This window comes from Tamandua tetradactyla, chromosome 15 (genome assembly GCF_023851605.1).
Source record: "Tamandua tetradactyla isolate mTamTet1 chromosome 15, mTamTet1.pri, whole genome shotgun sequence".
Classification (NCBI taxonomy): domain Eukaryota; kingdom Metazoa; phylum Chordata; class Mammalia; order Pilosa; family Myrmecophagidae; genus Tamandua; species Tamandua tetradactyla.
This window is the reverse complement of record NC_135341.1, coordinates 64058144-64080451: the sequence shown is the minus strand read 5'-3', so window position 1 is coordinate 64080451 and position 22308 is coordinate 64058144. Positions and strand designations below refer to the sequence as shown.

Genomic DNA, 22308 nt, shown 5'->3' with positions numbered 1-22308 from the left:
GTGGAAAGGTTAGAGATGCTCTGGACTAATGGACTTGAATAGTCATTCCTTAGGAATCAAAAACAATGTGCGTCTTAATTACCTATTAAATCCAGAGTTTTAAAATTAAAAAAAAAAACATGACACAAGTAATTTTCATTGTAGAAAGCAGTTCATTTTGGAAAACCTGGAAATAATAGCAAAAAACACAGTTATTTATAAATTCACCATCCAGAGATAACCATTGTAGTATTTTTGTTTCTGTTCATCTTAAATTACTATGAGTGTGGCCATGTGTGTATATGCATCACATCTAAAAACACAAGTAACTTTTAAACAACAAAATAACTCAGTTATTAAAACAAGACCTTCCTTGTAAAGGCAGTTGGAATATACATATCGATATTTTCAGGAAAGTTACATCTTGACCCTATTAACTAGATTAAGTCTAGTTGATCCAACAGAATAAAGATGTTTGTGTTCTTGGTGTCAAGTCCAGACGTGAGAGGTAAGGGAGAAAGATAGGTCACGTCCCTCTACTCTCATGTCAGGGAGCTAACAGTAATACAGTGTGATACTTGTGGATCAATGCCTTGGAAGTGGCCACAATAGTGGGGCCCTAGAACATTGGCCAGGGTGGGGAAGAAGTAAGGTGGTTCCCCCTCACGGCAACACATCTTACTATAGTTAACCACTATCTTTCCGCTTTGGTCATAAGGCATTTAACCTGTAGTTCAGCAATCAATGCCAACTATTGGATAGTCTGACCTTTAAGGTTCACGTGAACTCTGGAACCAGCGATAATTCAACCAGCAAATGGAATGGGCTGCTTCCATTTTCTGACTTCTAGTCTGATAGGTGGTTTGCTTTGCTTTCATTTCTTCTCATTTTCTTCTTGGCGGTGCAGATGAAGAGGTGATTAGATATATCTTTAGTGAAATCATCAAACCTTCTACAAAATATTTCTTAAATTGGTAGCAGTTGCTTACATGAACATTCTAGTTGCTTAGATGAACATGCTGCCCACCTCTTTTTTTTTCTTTAAAATATTAACTCTGAGCCATCTTATTTATCCAAAATAGTACCACAGGTAATGACACATCAATCATTATGCTCGAGTCCATTATTTATCCTTAAGTAACTTCCATCTAGGAATAAGAATCCCACACATAATGAATAGGCAGGTGGGGATTGTCTTAAGGTTATTGAAGATAGTTGACAAATCACATGCTAATCAATTTTCCTAGAGAACTTCGCTATTTCTTGCTTGTCTGCAATTTCAGAGTCTCCACCTCATTCCTTTTATATAGTCAACAAGTAAGTCACATGCTGGCCAATATGCCCAGCTAAGGTAGATGCCCATGCAGCTCTAGTGCTGTTGCCAGGAATGGAACTAGATGGTTGACATATTGTCAGTGTAGGGTTCTGTGATGCTTGTTATCCAGGAACAGAAACAAATAGGAGAGACACAACCCCTGGAAGCTATACTGTGCATCTGAAGAATTGTATCTGCAAGCTGCCCCAGATGATTGGTAAAGAATGTTAATAACCCCCAGCAAATAGTTATGATCCATAATATGTGAGAGTCCAAGGCTGACATATTTTCTCCAGCTCTTACTGGCTCAGATGGATTATTTTTAGGCTAATAAATTATGCTGCCATTAAATCTGGCATATTTTTACAAAAGCAAACTCCAACCACCTGTTTAACAAAGTACTTTGGGATTTTTTTAGGTGACACTTGGCAATGTCTGATTAATTGCTAGGTATTACTTTACATGTAAAATAGGTTCAAACAGTAAAATGTTACTAACTTTTTTTTTTACTCTTAAGTTATAATGGTTATTTTGAGACATAATTCACATACCAAATGCTCACCCACTTAACACATAAAATCAATAGTTTTTAGTGCAATCACAGGGTTGTTGCTAACCTAATATTTAAAAATTGTTTCTCACAGGGACCTGGTGCATGGAGGTGGAAGGTATTGTACATTTGTACTACAAGTTATGCAGAAGGTAATAAGCTTGGCTTCTTGGAACACACTGGGTTCAAGATATTACTGCCTAATATCCTTTCCTTTAATTCTGAAGAATTTCCTTTATAATTGCCTGTAGGCTAGGTGTGGTGGTGGCAAAATTCCCCAGTTTTTGTTTATTTGGGAATGTTTGCATGTTGGTCTTGTACCCTGCCACTTTGCTGAATTCATTTATTAGCAGTTTTGTTGCACACTGTACATTTCAATATTTTAAAGTGTTAGTGCTGGTATTTAGGGTATTTAGTCCCTCAGCTGACTTGTTCCTTGGATTTGTACTCAGATTGTGTTATGACAGATACTGCTTTGAGAGCCAGGAGCTAACAAATCCAAACAAATCAATACAAAAAACATCTCTCACAGTCTTTGCAAATTAGCTTTGAATTGGCCAGTGGTCTCCTTCAGATTTCATCCCTCCTGTCAAGATCAGCGAAATGAGGAAATGCGAAATGCAGGTTCTTCCCTGATTTTTCAGAGTCTGTGTCTTGTCTTGGGCTTCTGCTTGCGGGTGGGTGACAGAATTTCCCTGCTCACAGGAATTCAAAGGTACCCAGTGACTTCAATCACTGGGTGCCTTTGCCCTAGGCCATTTTGACTTACCTGTTTCTTACACTTCTTTAGCTGTTCCAAGTGTCTTAGGGCTGGAGGGTGCATTCTGGGAGGGTGAGTCAGAGGCATTTCCTAGGCCAGTCTTTCAGGCTATCTCCAGATTGACTGGTACTGATATACAGTCACTGCAGTATATGCATGGGGATTACTCTGCTTCTGGGGAATAGAGCCAGGAACCCACAATGGGAGCGCAGGCTGGCTCCACACCAAGCCAGTGAGGGTGTGGGGGAGAGGCCCACGAGGATGCCAGGAACTCCAACTAGGCTTGTGAAGTTGCATTTTCTTGGTTAGGCATTTGCCTGGTTACTACAGCCTTTTCACTGTCTTCTGCAGTTTTGAGGAAGGGTCGTTGCTTTAAGAGAATTGCTGTTTTTGCTTAAGGAGTGATGGAACAATGCTCTCACCTCCCTCGCCCCCATCCCTGGCTCCCAGCAATATGAAGTAGCTGATTCAAAACGCTGATCAGAGCTGAGCCCCCACTCCCCCAGATTATGGAGAACTAAGGCCTTATAGCGCCCCCTAGGACCAGCAAGCTGCACCAGGGGCCCAGGTTGCACTTCCAATCATTTCCTTCCAGGCAGTTGCAGGCTACAAAAGCAATAAACGATAAAGACCCACATCACCGGATCGAAGAAAACTTACAATATAGTTTACTCTGAACCTTATTTAATATTTTTAACAATTTTATCTTAATCCTAAGTCATTCCACAAAGAATTTGAGGCATCCGTATTTGATTGTACAAAGTTTGTATTGTATAAAGTTTGCCATAGTAAGTACCTTATAAAATAGTTTTTTTTTTAAGTGCATGGTCCAGGAAATGAATAAAACAGTTTTTCAAGTGCAATTGTATTGAGATATATTCACACACTATTTATTCCATCCAAAGTATACAATCAGTGACTCACAGTATCATTACATAGTTGTGCATTTATCACCACAACAAATTTTAGAACATTTTCATTACTCCCCGCCACCAAAATAATAAAATATAATAAAAATAAAAAAGAACACCCAAACATCCCATAACCCTTATCACCCCCCCATTATTTATTCTTGTGTGTCTTTATTTTATTACTCATCTATCTGCCCATACACTTGACTGATACACAAGGGAGAAGCAGTCGAAGGTTTTCACAAGCACATGGTCACACGATAAAAGCTATTTAGTTACACAATCACCATCAAGAAACAAGTCTACTGGATTACAGTCCAACTCTTTCAGGTATTTCCTTCTCGCTATTCTAATAATGTTAGAAGCCAAAAAGGAATATCTATATAATGCATAAGAATAACTTCCAGAATGACCTCTAGACTCTATTCGAAATATCTTAGCTATAAAATAGTTTTAATTGGCATTAGTTTCGAAAAACCAAATGACATTTTTGGATAGTCTCATTCTATTTTTTTTTTTATTTTTAGTTTACCATTAAGCGTAATCAATATCACTGTTGAAAGGGTTTGTAGATCTCATACATTTTTATCCTCCTCCTTCATCTTCCTCCTCATTGTTATCACCATCATCATCCCCTTCTTCATTACTGTTATCAATCCCCCTGCCCGCTCTTCCCCACAAATGTCTTAAATCCCACTTTCTCTTCACTGAGGTTGTCTCTGTCATCTTCCTCTGCAACTTCTATCTCAGAGCAGGGTTGTCCCAGAGGCTCCTATTTCACCAATCTTTTCTCAAAACAGCTACTGCTTTCCTGCCCTTCTTACTCCACCCTCATGGAATATCGGAGCAGCTTTGCTTTCTCCTCGCCCTCTGGCTGCCTGAGCCCTTGGTGCTAGAGGATAGGAGACACTGGAGCTCCAACGCTGCGAGCTTCAGAGAAATGGAAGTTGGAGGAGGAAAGGAGAAGTGGAAGAAGGAGCAGGTAAGGGGTGTTAATCCAGAAAGGGGGGAGAACATGATGACAAGAAACTCTGGATTCCCACCATCTGGAATTCCTAGTGCAGAAAGAGGGACAAAACAAGTTTGGGATTATTCCTGCTGACTCAAGAACCCTCCTGAAAATAAAACATATTAATTTTTAAGACCAAGCTTAAAGGCATAATATAGCTTCATGCCTAAAAAGTCTCTAGATAAAGGTCCTTCTCACTGTTCCTGATGACTCGGATTCTTAGTAGCAGACCTAACCTTTCAATCCACAATTAGAGCTAAGAAGCTTGAAGATGGAAATCACTAGGAAAGGAAATAGATTGGTATAATGAGTTTCAGTCAAAATTTTAATCAAACAGGTACATACTGGCAGTGTTTCTGGCTTGCAGACTTAAAAAAATCTGAGCCAATTTTAAAACCAGGATGTTTCATACACAATCCAGACTTCTTGCTTCACTTGAAATATTGGAATATCTAACAATACCAAACCCTAAACCTCACAGGGCAACAAACAGGTGGCCTGAGAAGGGTGTCCCCGCCTTCCAATAAAAAGGTACTAGCTCTCTGCAATTAGCCCCACTCTTTATTGTACCCAACTCTGAGACTAAGCATTGGTTGCATCCTTGAGGAAAATGAGTATCCTAGTGGGGAATGTTTCTTTATCTGAAAAATCCATTTAGAATGAGATTTAAGGTTATAGCTGTAAAAATATGAGTGATCAGCTCTTCAGCCTTATCTTATATTAAAGGAAAGGAGCTGTTCCATTTCTCATCAGGATAACATCATTGTTGTTATCAGCCCTCCAGAGCTCTCTGCAGGTATATCCTGTAGTTGTGGGGGATGAACACTTTACAGTGTGTGAAATAGAAAGGTTCATGGTGCTTATAATTTGGGGAGGTGATGACAAATGGAAAGATAGATTTGACATTAACAAACACACATGATGAAAAGAACCCAAATCTAGACTGCATAAATAATCTACAACATATATATTTAAGTATTGTGTTGCATTTATTTATGTATATGTATGTTCAAGTATACCTCTTTGTGACAGAGCTCAATGTATGAAACACAAAAATCTAAATTTACACATCTGAAAACCAAGAGAGAATGTTCACATTACATAAAGATTCTTTACAAAATGATTTACTTCAGATATCTAAATAGTAAATTCGTCTAACGCGGGGTTCTCCACTGGGGGTGATTTTGCCCCCCCAGTTGGCATTTGGCTATGTCTGGAGGTATTTTTGGTTGTCACGATTTGGAAGGGGGTTTCTACTGGCATTTAGTACGTAGAGGCCAGGCATCTGCTCAACATCCTACAATGCACAGGGGAGCACAACAACAAATTATCTGGCCCAAAATGTCAATAGTGCTGAGGTTGAGAAACCCTTGTCTAATACACTTTATATATAATTTAATTTATTTTAAAAAGATAATTTACACAAACGAGTCAAATCTATTGTGTAAAACAAGGGATTTTGAAGCTAGAGCTGGTCAAGAGTGGGGGGAGGGGATGGGGAGGAGGTAGTGCTGATGAAACAGAAGAGGCTGGTGGGCTGTGAGCTGAGTCAGTGGCCTGAAAAGACACAGGCTGAGAATGACAGGGCAGTACATCGGTATGTGGTTTGCAGTGGGCAGTAGTTGGAAAAGGGCATCATTGATTCAGAGATGGGAGGTGTTGGGCAGAGAGATTGGTATCTGGAGTGACTGGCTAAGATTTCTAGAGCAGAGCAAAAAAGAAACAAGGCAGTAGATCTCTTTAGGGGAAAGAAGAGTTGGTGGAGTTTGTGTTTGCTCTGAAAGGCCCATAAAAGGGTCTAAAACTTTGAGAAGGAGCCAACTGGTAGAGTGCAGAGGGCAGGGAAGAACTGCTACAAGTGGCTGCAAACAGAAGGCACCGAGGGACATGAGGGGTGAAGGGAGAGAACATGGAGAGAGGATGGATAGGACCGCATGGCAAGAGGTATCTACAGATAAGGAAAGGGGGCAGGGTGGGGTGACCCCTCAAAAGCACATTCTGGGAGTCTCTAGAACTGAGGAATTTCTCTAAAGCAGTAGGACGTGAGGAAGCTGAGATGAGACTGGTACCAAGGACAGCGCCCAGAAGGTCAACAGTTCTGAGGCTCGGGAAACAGGGAGGACACAGATACCAAGCAGCACAGGGAAGCAGCGGACATACAGCAAGATGGGGTCACAAAAGCCAGCCCGGGTGATGGTGGGATGGGAAGCAGCTTGAACCCAGGCTGAATGTAGCTAAGTGCTGAGAGCTGAAGAGGAAAGCTTTGGGCTTGGAAAAGCATTCAAGGCGGGATGGGAGGTCATGAAGGAGAATCCAGTTGGCAGGAAATAAACAGCACCACCATTCCTTCCCAAGTCTCCAGGCATCTGACTTCATTTGATCATAATGCCTTGGACTTCTACCATTAACTTTCATTGTGAAGAGAGGAAAGCATCGTGAATGCTTTTGGATGAGGTTTTAGTATCCAGTGAGATCTCTGAGGGACATGCCTTTGACAAGACAGTCACCCAATTCTCAGGAAAGGAAAGGAAACTTCAGCTTATGCTTTTGTCAGCCTTTGGACTTGGTGGAAACTACTACTGTTCCTTATTCTGCTTCCGTTTCTGGGTGCTGAGGGGCACTTGCATTTAACCTTTTGATCCACAAACATGTTCTGTATTTAAGAAAATGATTGTATTATTTTTTGGAGTGGTGTTGTCTCAATAGTATATAGGTAGCAGTGCCTAATTTGAAATCTTAACCTTACATAAGTATCATTACAAATTGCATAAGTATTGTAGAAAATTCTATGATTGCAATAACCATTTAAGTGTTGCAGTTTAAGGAGATGATATCTGTAATACTCAGCAATTCACTGGGTGGATTGATCATATATGTTTAAAGTAAATAAAATCAATTACAGGGAATGAGGATAGGGGAGAGAGAGATGGAGGTGAAAGGAGAGGAGAGAGAGAAACACAAGTTAGGTTGGGAGTGATTGTGCAACAGTGTAATAAATCTTCCTTTTTTCTGGCTCCCTTTCCTGCCTGCTTCTCAGTAATCTGAGCGTGATTCTAGGGTTTAAGGATAACTGTTTCTTACATAAAATTTTTTTTCTTTGTTCTAGGTAGGCTTTGGAATTTTCCTGTTCGAAACTCTACCACATAGCAATTCTTCCCTAACTTTAAAAGAGGCCAAAGGAATTCTAATTAGAGACTGTATTTCTTTGGGGCTTAATTCTTTCATTTTTTTAACCCAATCCTCCTGATGGGGTCACTCAAACACCCTGCAACTACCATTTAATTTTCATTTCTAATGTCTACACAAATTATTCACATGGAAGTCAACAGAGCTACAGAACAGGAGAAAAGACTCAGAATAGTGTCCCAGAGACAGTAGAACCATGGAAGCAGATTCAGAAACTGCCACTGTATGTGGAGTTTCTACTTCAGTTATTAATTTTTCTTTGTGCAAAACTAAAAATGTGGCTGTAGAGAAAGAACATTAGCAATCAACAACAAAACAGTCAGAACAAACACACCCCATATCCTCGATCCTGGCTCAAATTTAGGATATTCTTACTCTCTGGGGTGTGATAGTCAATTCTGATGCAAATACTTGAATAACTTTTTGAGCAAGCAACCAATATAAAGTAAGAGAACATGTGCAATGTCAGACAAAGAATTAAATTAAAATATTTCATATTGCTTTCTAGTGTTCTAGATGAAAAATAAAACAGACACTATAGTCTGCATTTCGGCCCTTCTCAATGTGAAAATTATATTAACTTTTTAAATTTTATTATATTTGTGATTCAATGGACTGGATTCACACGCCTTAGTTTAAGTCTCAAAGTTTCAGGAATTCGATTACTTTTTTCTCTCTTGGCTACAAAGGTGAAAACACAGAAACATAACACAAAGAAACAGAGTCATACTTAAGTCCCACTCATTAAGATAACTACCCATTCACACTGGGTTGTGTGGCCTTCCTGCATTCATCTATGGGTGCCTACACATATAATTATATATATTTTAAAGATTAGGCTGTACATACTAGAAAACTCCATTGGAAGGTTAGAGAATATTCCTTGCTTTAAAAAACAAAGGAAAAACTAAGACAGCTTTATTATTGAAGAGTTTATAGAATTGTAGCAACACACAAACACAGATGAAGCAATTATGAATTTTATGAAAGTAGCTTTAAAAAATTGAAATAATGAGGTCTGCCCCACTGAAAACCTGCTTATAGTCTTAATTTTGCCTTAATGAGATACTACTGAGGTCTTCCAACAACAAAAAAATCAATACTGGATCAATAAGGATAGACATGCTGGGTGTGACCTTTTGTCCTAAGAGACAGCTAACAGCTGGGTTTAGTTTTACTGGGATTTACTTAAAGACTTTTAACAGTAAATAATGGTGCATTTAAGAATATTTGCCTGTTGGATTTAGTGAGTTTGGCAGGTGGAAGTGACCTTTCAAGAGCATATGGCTTTGAGAAATTACATCAATATATTCACACAATGTGTCTTTCTATTTCATGCATCAAACTAATTAGTAAAGAGGCCCTGGATTAGCATTTTATAAGCAAATGTTCCCCTGCACTGATTGAAGAAAATATAGTGAAAAGACAAAAGAGTAAAAGAGCCTGAAATCTTCTGCAGGACATTTTTAAAAATAGCATAAAGCCCAGCATTTTCTTGTGACTCTGCAATGCTATGGAAGACATATCCAGGGATGTCTAATATAGCAATATGGCAATGTTGATTTCTTCTTTTCAAAGATAAATTATTTACAAATATATAATTAAGTGAAACAGCACACACTCAATCTGTCAATGTTCCCTACAGGGGACTTTATACAATGCACTCCTTGTAATAAATGAGAAATTCTGATGCCCTTTAAGGATGTGAAACTAAATGAAAATATAGATGAAAGATTCTGAATATGCTTTTTGCTGCAATCTCCTTCAATTTTCATATTTGCAAGTTATAGCATTGAAAATACAAACGCTGCATATGATAGAAACTAAACAGGGATATTAGGTTTAGTTTGTCTTATTTATTTTATTTCTTCTTTTAATTATAGAGTGACATTTTTTAATGTCAAATGATAATTTTTACAGGAGCCACAATCAAACAAAGCACAGTATGTTTTAAGGTTAATTTCACAGAATAAATTCACCGTTGTAGATCAAAGAGCATCAAATTCTTACAAATAATAGAAATGTATAAATTTGGTTCCCTATGCAATATTCTATAGATCATAAGATGAACAAACGAATTTCTGGCTCTTAAATTTAAACTGTTTCCAAACGCACTGCTGCTACTAAGTTCCCCGAGTACCACCTGTTCGCCTCTTTCTTTTTCTTTTTCTGGTACCACAAGAAATGTTCAGCCGATAGAAAATTAAACAGCAATGTAAGCCAATAGTGTCTATTGAAATAAATGGATATTGCCTTTGAAATAGTTTAAATATTTTGAAGGATATTTCACTTGCTTTCATATAGGGAGTGCACTTGAATGATTCAGACATGTTAAACTTTAGGGACAGAATGGTAAGGTAAAATATATTAGTTCCTTTTGAGTTTTACATTGTTACAGTTTGATAAGGTTACAAATATATTCTTTACAGTTTACGTGGATAAGTAAATATATTCAAATTAACATTTACAGATCCTGATTTATCAATATTATAATACTTTTCAAAAACCACTAAAATATTCTTCTGGTTAACTAAAATAAATGTTGGCTATGCAATGTGAAGAAAAAGTCAAGTGACATTTTAATCCGAACTTTATCCCATTTCAAACACCACAATGTCAACCCACCAGGGGTATTCTTTTACATACTTTCTTTAACAAAGAAGCTGACAACACTCACGTTGGGCAAACTATATACACATGCAAAATGCAGTCTAGGACAGAAACTCAACCTAGCTTTCAGGTCTAAAGAAAAAAAGTGCTTGGAAATCTCTGGGGTTCCCAGATTGCTTCAATCATCTAGCAACCTCTCTCCACTGCTGTTTTAATTTCAAGCATTTAGCCTTCAGATCCAAAGATTTGATGAAGCTGATGCAAACTATAATTTTAGAGCGAAACGGAAACACAGCACTGAGACTTTGAACAAATTTAAGTAAAGTGGTCCCTACCTTTTTTTTGAGAGTACGATGGCGACTGCACTTGAGAAAAAGTAGGCTTTTCTTCAGTGAAATATTCAGGTTGGCTGTATTGATTCAGGGCCATGTCCAAGTCAGAGTCCTTGCTTTTAAACATGTTTCCAGGGTAATTACAGGTATAAGGCTGATTCACTGCCCAGGCCTGTTCCATATATATGTTGTTACTGGGCAAAACCTGAGCATCACAACCAGTGTAACCCGGACTATCTTCAAAAAATGCGTAGTAATCAGTGGACTGCATGTAACAATTGCTGCCGGCAGCTGAGTGCACTTCATATCTTTCCTGCATACAATAGTTCATTTTGTTACCCTGTTTCAGTTTCTACTTTACATACACACACACTCTATGCATGCATTCACCGGCCCTATACACCCAGAGAGCCAGGCATATACACCTAGAAGCAGACATACATACACATGAAATGACAAGGTCAGATGATTAAACACCACCCCCAGCACACAACACAGACTGCTTTACTTTGGAATAGCGCCTGATGTGCTGAAATCCTATTTAGACTGGGGTGTCTTTTGAGCTCTTCTGCCGTTTAAACATACTGAAAAGCAGATTTATGATTATCAGAGGCCTTAAGCTGCGATTGCAGCTAATTCCCAGGAGAGATGGTAGGCAGGTGGGGATGACCTGCACCCAGCGAGAAGACTGACAGCGAGAACGTTCTTGTTACTCCGAGGCTGGGAAGATTCATTTTAGACGCCGTTTTTAACCACTTTCGACATGATTAGAAAATATTACTCCGCCTAGTGCATTGTTATGTCACTTCGGTTGACAATTTAAATACGAAGCTTTATAAAGACGTATTAGAGAATATCCACGGAAACACAGAAAATCCTAAAATCAATAATCTAGTTTATTTGCATGAACCAGAGACAATTCGGTAGTAATGAAGCTGATGACTGACTCCAAAACATTAATCTAGTTGTACAAATGTTAGTGGTTTAATCAGTTGTTGAATGCTACTGATTGGCTTTATTAATAGTAGGATCCAACCATCTTTTCAATGACACACAAATCCCACTCGTTTTAAGAATATGCCAAGGGAAGCTGCATTTATTATATTCCTTGTACCTGATAATTTGCCAAGTCATTAGACCCAAGCTACAAGAGATCTAAAGCTTGAATTAACTTTGCGCAATTCTCTTAATGTTTTGTGTACAAATGCACCAGAGTGTGTGCCAAGGCCCCTGTATGAAGGATGCCACTATACTGACAGCTGCTTTTCCCCTTCATTTGTGTTCAAGAGCCCTCTTATCACTTCTACATGGAAAACTGTGTATGTCTAAAGTTTTATTCCCATTCAAATCTGCTTTTGAGGTTATTCTCAAGCTTAACATGATATAGGTAGGATTCAAGCCCTTGACATTTTAAGATTGTGACCCTAAAGGGAAAAGCATTTTCTATAATAATCACCATATCTTTTAACTAAAAAGCTAACAAATATCAAATTAGCCCATCATGCTTACTAATGGTATGTCTGTTATGTGAATGGCAGTGAATACAAGTGTGCATATGTCCACATAACATCTTTGTGTTCTAGATTATAAAGTAGTAAGGACAGAAACTGCTTTCTTTTAAACTGGAGATTCTTTCTCTTTCTTCTGGAGAGTCAATTTGCAGGGCAGGGCCTCAGGTAGTGAGTGACTTTTACATTTGGGCTCCTGCTGGTCCACACGTGTTGGTATTTCACTTCTAAGGTGTCATGACCAATAAAATATTGTAGCATTCAACAGTGAGAACTCTGCTTTGGACATGAAGCTCCAGTCAACTGCAACATGGAATTCAGGAGAAAGGAGGGTATTACAATCACTTAACAAGCATCTATGGAGTACCTAACGGGTAGAAGCAGGGAGGTGATGGCTACAGAGAAAGCTGTTAAAAAAAACAGTCATAGACTCTCTCACTAAGTAGCTTAATACATATGTATTAAATATGCACAGTCAAGAGGACCATTGTTGTGCAAGTGAGCCTTTAAGTGATTTAGATTTTATAAAGGAATTAAAAGAGCCATCAACCCCAGGGAAGATGGTTATCAGTGGGAAAAGGCCAAAAATAAAACAAAGTCAGGGAAGAAACATAGGCAGACCCATGAGAATGTTTAGTAATGAAAAACTGCAACTTAACTATAAAAAAAACATAAAGAAACTTTCTGAAATTTGTCTATTTGAACCTGGAAAATTAAATGCAATATCCTGGAAAGCATAAAAATTATCATAAGGAGGAAAGAACATAGTTAACATTTTAATAGTGTTTTTATTCTCTGATTACTCTTAAAACAAATAAAAGATTTCTTCACTAGTGTTGTTAAGAGCACTGAACGTAACATTACAATTAACATTTTCTTCCTACTGAAGATGTCAAAACATTTCATTGGAAGCAATGACTATTTTCTGAAAACCCTAGGAAAAAGGGTCCAGGCCTTATGTTTTTTTGTCTAATCTCATTTCTTTATCTCAAATTTCTCAAAACTAATCTGAAAATTACCTCTCAATAAAACAGTTTTCTTTCCTGGCAAGCAAATATGTTTAAAAGCCTATTTTTTTTTTTTCTGATTGGGAGCAGTATGTTAAATCCATCCAACTTTGCAATTCTGCCCAGTGCATTTCCTGCCTCTTGATTTCATTGAAGGCACAAATCCAAGCAATTTCTTGCTTTTCACCAGTAACACATCAATGAAAGCCAGAAGCTCAACTTTCAGTCCAATGGAACACTTGAAAACAATTTTCAGAAATCTCAAAATATGTTTAAAAAATCAGAGTGCTATCCTGCCACCCCTACCCCAACCTCTGGAACTGGACATATATTCTGCAGTGAAAAAGGAAAGAATGGCTCCTGAAAAACTTAATGAAAATACTTATTTTTAGCAAAAAAAAATTTCTCTCATTTTTAATAAACATTTAGAAAATTCCCGAGAGCCTAGAGGATTTTTCTTGAATTCAAAAAGTCCTGATTACTTCAGCAATCTCTGATTAGTATAAAGCTTCAAAACATATTTAAAAGAACTGATTTCCTCCACTAACTTTTATCTTTTTGGAGAAAACAGTACAGTGCAAAACTTTTGAAATTCATACTTCTACACAGTAGGAATATTCCTTACTTGTAATAAATTCACAAAACTCTAATTACTGTTAACTGAAAATGAAGTTCAACACTCACAACGAATTTGAAATATGTCCCCTCATGCCCTGATGGAAGCAATCACATACTGTCACCTGTGATCGATCTATGTGTCACAAAATGAGGTAAGCTTTGGTAAAATTTCCCTCTAATTTAGTTACTTTTAAAGAGAAGCTTAAGAGTTATTTGGCCCATGGTGCACCAAGCTGCTTTAAATAAACTCAGGAAGGCTTTCATAATTCTCATTAGAAGTGTTTTAATCAATATCAATTTGTTATATAAATACATCTTTGTGGCTGGAAGGACAGAACCTAAAAAAGATAAGACAAACTATGCTTGAAAAACCTCAGAGGTAAGCAACAAACCCTCAAGTTCTGTGAAAGGGGAAAACTGTTTCTCTCTCTCTCCTCCTTTTTCCCTTTATTTTCAAGTGTGTTGGTTCTCCAACATGGCTACATATTGGAATCAACTGGAAAACTTTAAAAACCACCAATGCCTCAGTCCCGCTGTTTTGGTTTGCTAAAGCTGCTGGAATGTGATATGCCAGAAATTGATTGACTTTTACAAAGGGCATTTATTAGGTTACAAATTTACACCTCTAAGGCTGTAAAAATGTCCAAATGAAGGCACCAACAAGACCATACCCTCTTGGAGGAAATGCAGCTGGCAGCCAGGATCCTCTGTCACACAGGAGGGCACATGGTGACATCTGCTGTTCTCCTCTCTTAGCTTCTGATTTCAAATGGCTCTCTCAGCTCCTGTGGATCCTTCTTGCTTCTCCCAGGGGGCACTGTCTTTCTTAGCTTCTTTTAGCAGCTCCCTCTCATAAAGGGCTTGAGGAAAGGATTAAGACCTACCTTGAATTGGGTGGGTCACATCTTTATGGAAACAATTTAATCAAAAGGTCCCACCTACAATAAGTCTGCCCCTACAAGAATGGATTAGAAGAAAATGGCTTTTCTGGGGGTACATAACAGATTCGAATAAGCACACCCACCCTCAGAAATTCTGATTTAATCTATATTGGGTGAAAACTGAGCATCGAGATTTTTTTATGTTCCCCAGGTAATTTGCACAGGGACACAAATTTTGAGGACTACGGCTCTCTCTACTGGGTGACTGACCCCAGTCCCTTCACTCTGGATCAGAATATCCTGAATATTTATTCTGTTTTCTTCTTAAGTTCTTTCTTAAGAACTCCCTTAATTCTTAAAAATTCGCTTTCCACATTGTAATATGACTTTGCTTGCTTTTGAACTTAATCAAGAAGAGGAGATAAATCAAGGGGACATGCCAGGAAAGAACTACATACAATAAAGTATGATAATGGTGATATCTATGGTAGCTCCAGCTACCATCTTGGTCCACAAGTATGAGAGCCAGCCTCTAAAGATGGCGGAAGAAGTCTGGGTTGCTGAAGTTCACAGAACTGCCGTACTAGCTCTGGACATTTATTTCTCAAGAGAGAGAAATAGATTTCTCTTAGGTAATAGTTTTCTCATTTATACAATTTGGATAACAGTACCTGCCTCATACATTTGTTGTGAAGATTAAGTGGGTGAATACAAGTGAAGAACTTAGACTAGTGACTGGCATAGTAATATAATTATATGTACATAATAATTATTAATATCAGTGTGCCTTAGGTTCTGTCTTGAGCTACTTTCTTTCCTTAGTCTACATTTTCCCTCTAGGTGAGAGGATAGAACACTACATCATTTCAACCAATATGGCCCATCACCTGTTTTTGTAAATGATGTTTCATTGAAACACAGCTATGTTGATATTTTTGCATATTGTCTATGGCTACTTTTGGGCTACAACGGCAGAGTTGAGTAGTGGCAGCAGAGACTGTATGATCTGCTAGAAATATTTTCTACTTGGTACTTTACAGAAAAAATTTGCCAACCTCTGATCTAGGTGATCTCATCCTGCCTCATAGTTTTTGAGAACATTTACATGCTGATAACATTCAAATATATATCTCCATCCTAGATATCTCTCTGAAACCAGCATTTTATATCTAAGTGCCGACCTGACACTTCCATTTGCACAAACAGCTGGTATTGGCAACTTAATTATTTCTAAAACCCTTTCCTCTCACAGTATTCCCATCTCAATACCACCACCCACCTGTGGGCTTAAACTAAAAACCTTGGCATTCTCCTTGACTCCTTTTTTACCTTCATGACTTATATCTAATCCATTAGCAATGTCTATTGGTTCTTTCTCCAAAACAGATTTTAAATCCAACCACTTCTATCTCTACTGCCATCACCCTAGCCCAAACTGCTCTTAACTGGACCCCCAAATTGGTCTCCTAAACAGCCTTGTCTCAGTTTAATTCTTTCTTGATACAGTGACCAAGGAGTAATGTTTTAAAAATGCAAATCAGATCATGCAACTTTCCTGTTTAAAACCTTTCGATAGCTTACTACTGCATTTAGAATGAAATCCGAACCCTCTACTAAAATTTGTCCCTTTTCCACCTCCCTTCAAACTCTATCTTCCTTTTACACTTGACTCCAGCCAAAACGGCATCCTTGTTGTTCCTTGAACGTCTTAAGTTCTTGCCTGTCTCAGAGACTGCACATGCTCTCCCCTGTCTTAGAAATGCCCTCCCTTCAGCTCTTCCCAAGATGAAGCCCTTTCCATCCTTCAAGACTTAGCTTAAATGGCACTTTTTCCAGATTTCAGGAGCGTCTTGATTCCATTTTAGGCCTAAAGGCCCTGAACACTCATCATATATATAATGACTTCTATTTCTTTCAGAAAAAAAAGGGAAATTATAACTTTGTCTCTTGTTTTGTAAGTTGTACCAAGACTTGTGTGCATTTAAAAATCTGCATATTGCAATAAATGTAATTGTCTGAGGCTTGCAAGTTTCCTGTGAGGCATACATCTGTATAAAATTGAGTCTGTTTGCCTTTTTAGATCATTGCCACTAAAGAACAGAGACAGGTTTGATTATTAAACTTACCCTTATGGAATCATGAATGTGTGTTACCATTGCCAATCATCTCAGCCCCAAAAGAAAGAGCTACCAAAGTACAGGAAAACTCCATTTATAAATATAAAGGTGTGGGAGTCCAGATTTCAAGTCCTAAAAGCATATCTGAATGTATGTAATATATTTTTGTAAAAGAGTGGAAGAGTTACTCTTTGAGCATGTTTTCTTGATCTTTTGAAAGCCTGGATTATTCTGATTCACTGCTTTTTTATTTTAATCTTTGTTTTTTCATTAGGGAAGTTGTAGGCTTACAAAAAATATATACAGAAATACAGAGTTCCCATATACTCCCGTATTATTAAGACTTTGCATTAGTGTGGTACCTTTATTATAACTGATAAAACAACATTATAATTGTACTATTAACTCTAGTTCATAGATTACATTAGGGTTCACTATTTGTGTTGCACCAGCCTATGGGTTTACTTTTTTGAAATTTTTATTCTAGTAACATATATAAGACCTAAAATTTCTCCTTTAACACATTAAGGAACATAATTCATGGGTATTAATTGTGTTTACAAGGTTGTGCTACCATCACCGCCACTCATGACCTAAACATTTCCATCATCCCCAAAGGAAATTGCACCAATAAAGCACTAACTCCCCATTCCCTACCCCAACTATGGCCCCTGTAACTTATTATCTAGTTTGGGAATCTATGAATTTACTCATTCGAATGGTTTCCTATCAGTGAGATCATACAATATTTGTCCTTTTGTGTCTGGCTTATTTCACTCAACATGATGTCTTCAAGGTTCATCCATGTTGTCTCATATATCAGAATTTCATTCCTTTTAATGGCTGAACAATAGTCCATTGTGCTATCACATTTTCCTTATTTATTTATTTATCTGTTAATGGACACTTGGGTTGCTTCCCTCTTTTGCAACTGTGATTAATGTTGCTATGAACGTTGAAGTGCAAATAATTTTTTGAGTCCCTGCTTTCAATTCTTTTGGGTACAAACCTAGAAGTGGGTTTCTGGGTCATGTGGTAACTATGTTTAACTTTCTGAGGAACTGCCAAACTGTTTTCCACAGTGGCTGCTCCATGTTACTTTACCAACAATGAGCAAGTGTTTCTATTTCTCCACATCCTCTCCAATGTTTGTTGTTTTTCATTTTCAAAAAGTAGCCATTCCAGTGAGTGTGAAATGGTATCTCACTGTAGTTTTGATTTGCATTTCCCTAATGGCTAAAGATGTTGAGCATCTTCACATGTGCTTTTTAGCCATTTGTATATCTTCTTTGGGAAAATATCTACTCGAGTCTTTTGCCCATTTTTAAATTACATTGTTTGTCCTTTTGTTTAATATTGTAGATATTAAAACCTTACTGGTTTCCATGCAGGAGACCTGAGCTCGATTCCCAGATCATGCACCAACCCCCAAAAAAGGAAACACCTTATTGGATATGTGGGTTTCCAAATATTTTCTCCCACTCTGCAGACTGTATTTTTACTTTCATGAAGAAGTCCTTTGATGCACAAAAGTTTTATATTTTGAGGAAATTCCATTTATCTACTTTTTCTTTTGTTGCTCATGCTTTGGGTATACAGTCTGAGAAACCTCTGCCTGACACAAGGTTCTGAAGATGCTTCCTTATGTTTTCTTCTTGGAGTTTGATAGTTTTGGTTCTTATATGTAGGCCTGATTCATTTTGAGTTAATTTTTGTATATAGTGTGAGACAGGGACCCTCCTTGATTGTTTTGCATATGTACATCTAGTTTTCCCAGCACTATTAGTTGAAGAGACTATTTTTTCCCAATTAAGTGAACTTTGTATCCTTGTCCAAAATCATTTGGCCTAAAACAAAAGATTTATTTCTGAGCTCTCATTCAATTCCATTGTTCTCTATGCCTGACCTTATGACAGTACCATGCTGTTATAACTATGTAGCTGCATAGTATGTTTTAAAATTGGGAAGATGAGTCCTGTAACTCTATGCTTCTTTTTCAAGATGATTTTGGATATTTGGGGCCCCTTACCCTTCCATATAAATTTGATGATTGGCTTTTCCATTTCTGCAATGAAAGCTGTTGGAGTTTTGAACGGAGTTGTGTTGAATCTGTGTTCTAGTTTTCTAGCTGCTGGAATGCAATATACCAGAAATAAAATGGCTTTTAAAAAGGGGGATTTAATAGGTTGCTAGTTTACAGTTCTAAGGCCAAGAAAATGTCCCAATTAAAACAAGTCTATAGAAATGCCCAATCTAAGGCATCCAGGAAAAGATACTTTGATTCAAGAAGGCCAATGAAGTTCAGGTTTCTCTCTCATCTGGAAAGGCACATGGCGAACATGGTCAGTTTCTCATTCAGCTGGGAGGGTACATAGTGAATACGGCATCATCTGCTAGCTTCCTCTCCAGCTCCCTGGGAGGCGTTTTCCATCTTCTTCAAAAGTCGCTGGCTGGTGGACTCTCTGCTTTGTGGTGCTGTGGCATTCTCTACTCTCTCAGAATCTCAAGCTTTCTCCAAAATGTTTCCTCTTTTATAGGATTCCAGTAAAGTAAACAAAAGCCACCTGGAATGGGTGGAGACACATTTCCACCTAATCCAGTTTAACACTCACTCTTGAGTGAGTCACATCTCCATGGAGATAATCTAATTAAAGTTTCCAACCTATAGCACTGAATGGGGATTAGAAGAAACCACTGCTCTCACAAGATTGTTTAGGATTAAAGCATTAGTTTTTTAGGGTACATAAACCTCTTCAAACTGGAAAAATCTGTAAATTGTTTTCAGTAGAAATGACATCTTTACCATACTTAGTCTTCCAATCCATGAACACAGAATACCCTTCCATTTATTAGGGCTTTTTAAATTTCTTTTAGTAATGTTTCATAGTTTCAAGACTAAGATCTTTACATCCTTGGTTAAATTTATTCCTAGATATTTGACTATTGTAGCTGCTATTGTAAATGGAATATTTTTTCTTGATTTCTTCTTCAGATTGTTCATTCCTACTATATACAGATCTGATTTTTGCATGTTGATCTTGAAACCCACCACTTTTCTGTTTTTATTTATTAGTTCTAGTAGTTTTGTTGTTAATTTTTCAGGATGCTCTACAGATAGGAGCATGCCTCTATAAATAGGGAAAGTTTGGATGCCTTTAATTTCTTTTTCTTGCCTAATTGTTCTGACTAGAACTTCCAGTACAATGTTGCACAACAATGCTGACTGATTTAGAGGAAAAGCCTTCAGTCTTTCACCATTGAGTATGATGTTAGCTGTGGATTTTTCATGGGTACCTATTATATTGAAAAAGTTTCCTTCTATTCCTAGTTGTCTAAGTGTTTTTTGGAAAGAAGTTGTGCTTGATTTTGTCATATGCCTTTTCTGCATCAATTGAAATGATTATGTGTTTTTTTCCTTCATTCTATTAATGTGGTATATGATATTATATGATTATCTTATGTTGAACCACTTTTGAATACCTGGATTAAATCTCACTTGATCATGATATATAATTCCATAATTTTAAGATGTGTTGCCAGATTTGGTTTGCTAGCTTTTTGTTGAGGACTTTGCATAAATTTTTATAAGGGAAATTGGTCTACAATGTTATTTTCTTGTGGTCTGTTTAGATGGTTTTGGTATTAAGATGATGTTGACTTCACAGAATGAATTCAGTTCCTCTGTTACATGGGAAGGCCCATGTCAACATCTGCTGTCCTTTTCTCCTGGCTTCTGGTTTTAAATGGCTCTTTCAGCTTCTGGCATCTCCTGGGGCATTTTCCTTCTGTATCTTCAAATGTCTGTCACTTGCTTTCATATCTCTGCTCTCTGTATTGCCTCTCTAAGCATCTGTGCTTTCTCCAAAATGTCTCCCCATTGAAAGGACTCTAGTAAACAAATCAAAACCCTCCTTGAATGGGCAGAGTCACATTTCCATCTAGTCAAAAGGCCACATCCACAATCGGGTGTTTAAAATCTCCATGGAGTAATCTATTCAAAAGTTCCCACCCACAACTGAGCAACTCAGTCTCCATGGATACAATCTAATCAATGGTTTCCACCCTACAATATTGAATCAGGATTAAAGGACATGGCTTTCTGGGGTATATAACACTTTCAGACCAGCACAATTGTGGTCAGAGAAGATACACTGTATGAGTTAAATATTTTTTAATTTATTGAGACTAGTTTTGTGAACTAATACATGGTCTATCCTGGAGAGTGACCCATATATACCAGAGAACAATGTGTATAGTAGCATTCAAGTCTTCTATTTCCTTATTGATCTTCTGTCTAGATGTTCTATGCATTATTGAGAGTGGTGTACAAAGTTTCCTATTATTAATGTAGAACGATTTATTTCTCCCTTCAAATCTGTCAATATTTTCTTCATATATTCTGTGGTTCTTTCATTAGATGCCTATATGTTTAAAATTCTTATGTCTATTGAATTGACCCTTTTATCAGTATAAAGTGATTTATTTTATCTCTTATAACTACTGGTAATACAAAACTTTCTGCTGCCATTTTTTTTTGATGTTTGTAAGCCTTTTATCTTTTTTGTCCTTCAATTCCTCTATTAATGCCTACTTTCATTTTTATTTGATTTATTAATTTTTTTCATTTCATACTGTATATATTTTTCATGTATTTTCTTTATGTTTACTATGGGGCTTAAAATTAACATTCTAAATCTATAACAATCATGTTTGATTTGATACCAATTTGACTTCAATAATATACATATATACTGGTCATATGCCTCACTGTCCCCCACCTTTCGTGGTACTTGTTACAAATTATATTTTTATACATTGTAAGTACAAAATGATAGTTTATCTTTACTTTTTAATGCATTTGCATTTTAGGACTTGTAAGAAATAAATAGTGGAGTTATATTTAAAAAATACAGTACAATACAATAATGCTGGCATTTAACTACACATATGGCTACTGTTTTAGTTTGCTAATGTTGCTTAAATACAGTATATCAGAAATGGGTTGGCTTTTACAACAGGGATTTATTAACTTGCAAGCTTTTGAGGTTGTGAAAATGTCCAAATCAAGGCTTTAATAGGTAATGCTTTCTCCCTGAAGACCAATGATTCTCGGCAACTCTGTCACATAACCAGGCACATGGTGCTTTCTGCTGGTCTCCCCCTTATCTCCTGGGTTTTGTTGCTTCCAGTTTCTGGCTTCAGTGGCTTCCTCTCTGTTGCTGTGCTTTGTCTCTGCTTTCTCAGGTTCTCTAGCTTTTCTCTCTTCTATGCTTCTCTGAATTTCCTCTCTTATAAAGGACTCCAGTGAGAGGATTAAGACCCACCTGTGGCACAGCTCAGCTGAAATAACCTAATCAAAGGTCCTACCCATAATAACTATATACCCACAGGAACTGGTTAGATTTAAGAACATGATCTTTTCTGGGGTATACACAATTTCAAACCATTACACTTACCCTTACTGGAGGTTTTCACCTCTTTATGCTGCATTGACCCCCTGTCTAGTGTTCTGTCCTTTTAGACTG

General features: G+C 37.4%; 1 protein-coding gene across 22 annotated transcripts in view; it reads right to left on the bottom strand.

The window, feature by feature from the left end:
• THRB (thyroid hormone receptor beta) overlaps positions 1-22308 on the bottom strand; it is a 439676-nt gene that overhangs the window by 53097 nt on the left and 364271 nt on the right. The window contains exon 1 of one of the 22 annotated variants that reach the window (XM_077130006.1): positions 10656-18206. The exons of the other annotated variants lie outside the window; for them this stretch is intronic. Within the exon in view, the coding sequence (XP_076986121.1) occupies positions 10656-10983 (328 nt within the window). The 5' untranslated portion in view covers positions 10984-18206. Of the gene's footprint in view, positions 1-10655; positions 18207-22308 lie in introns of those variants that run through there. 22 annotated transcript variants of the gene reach the window in all.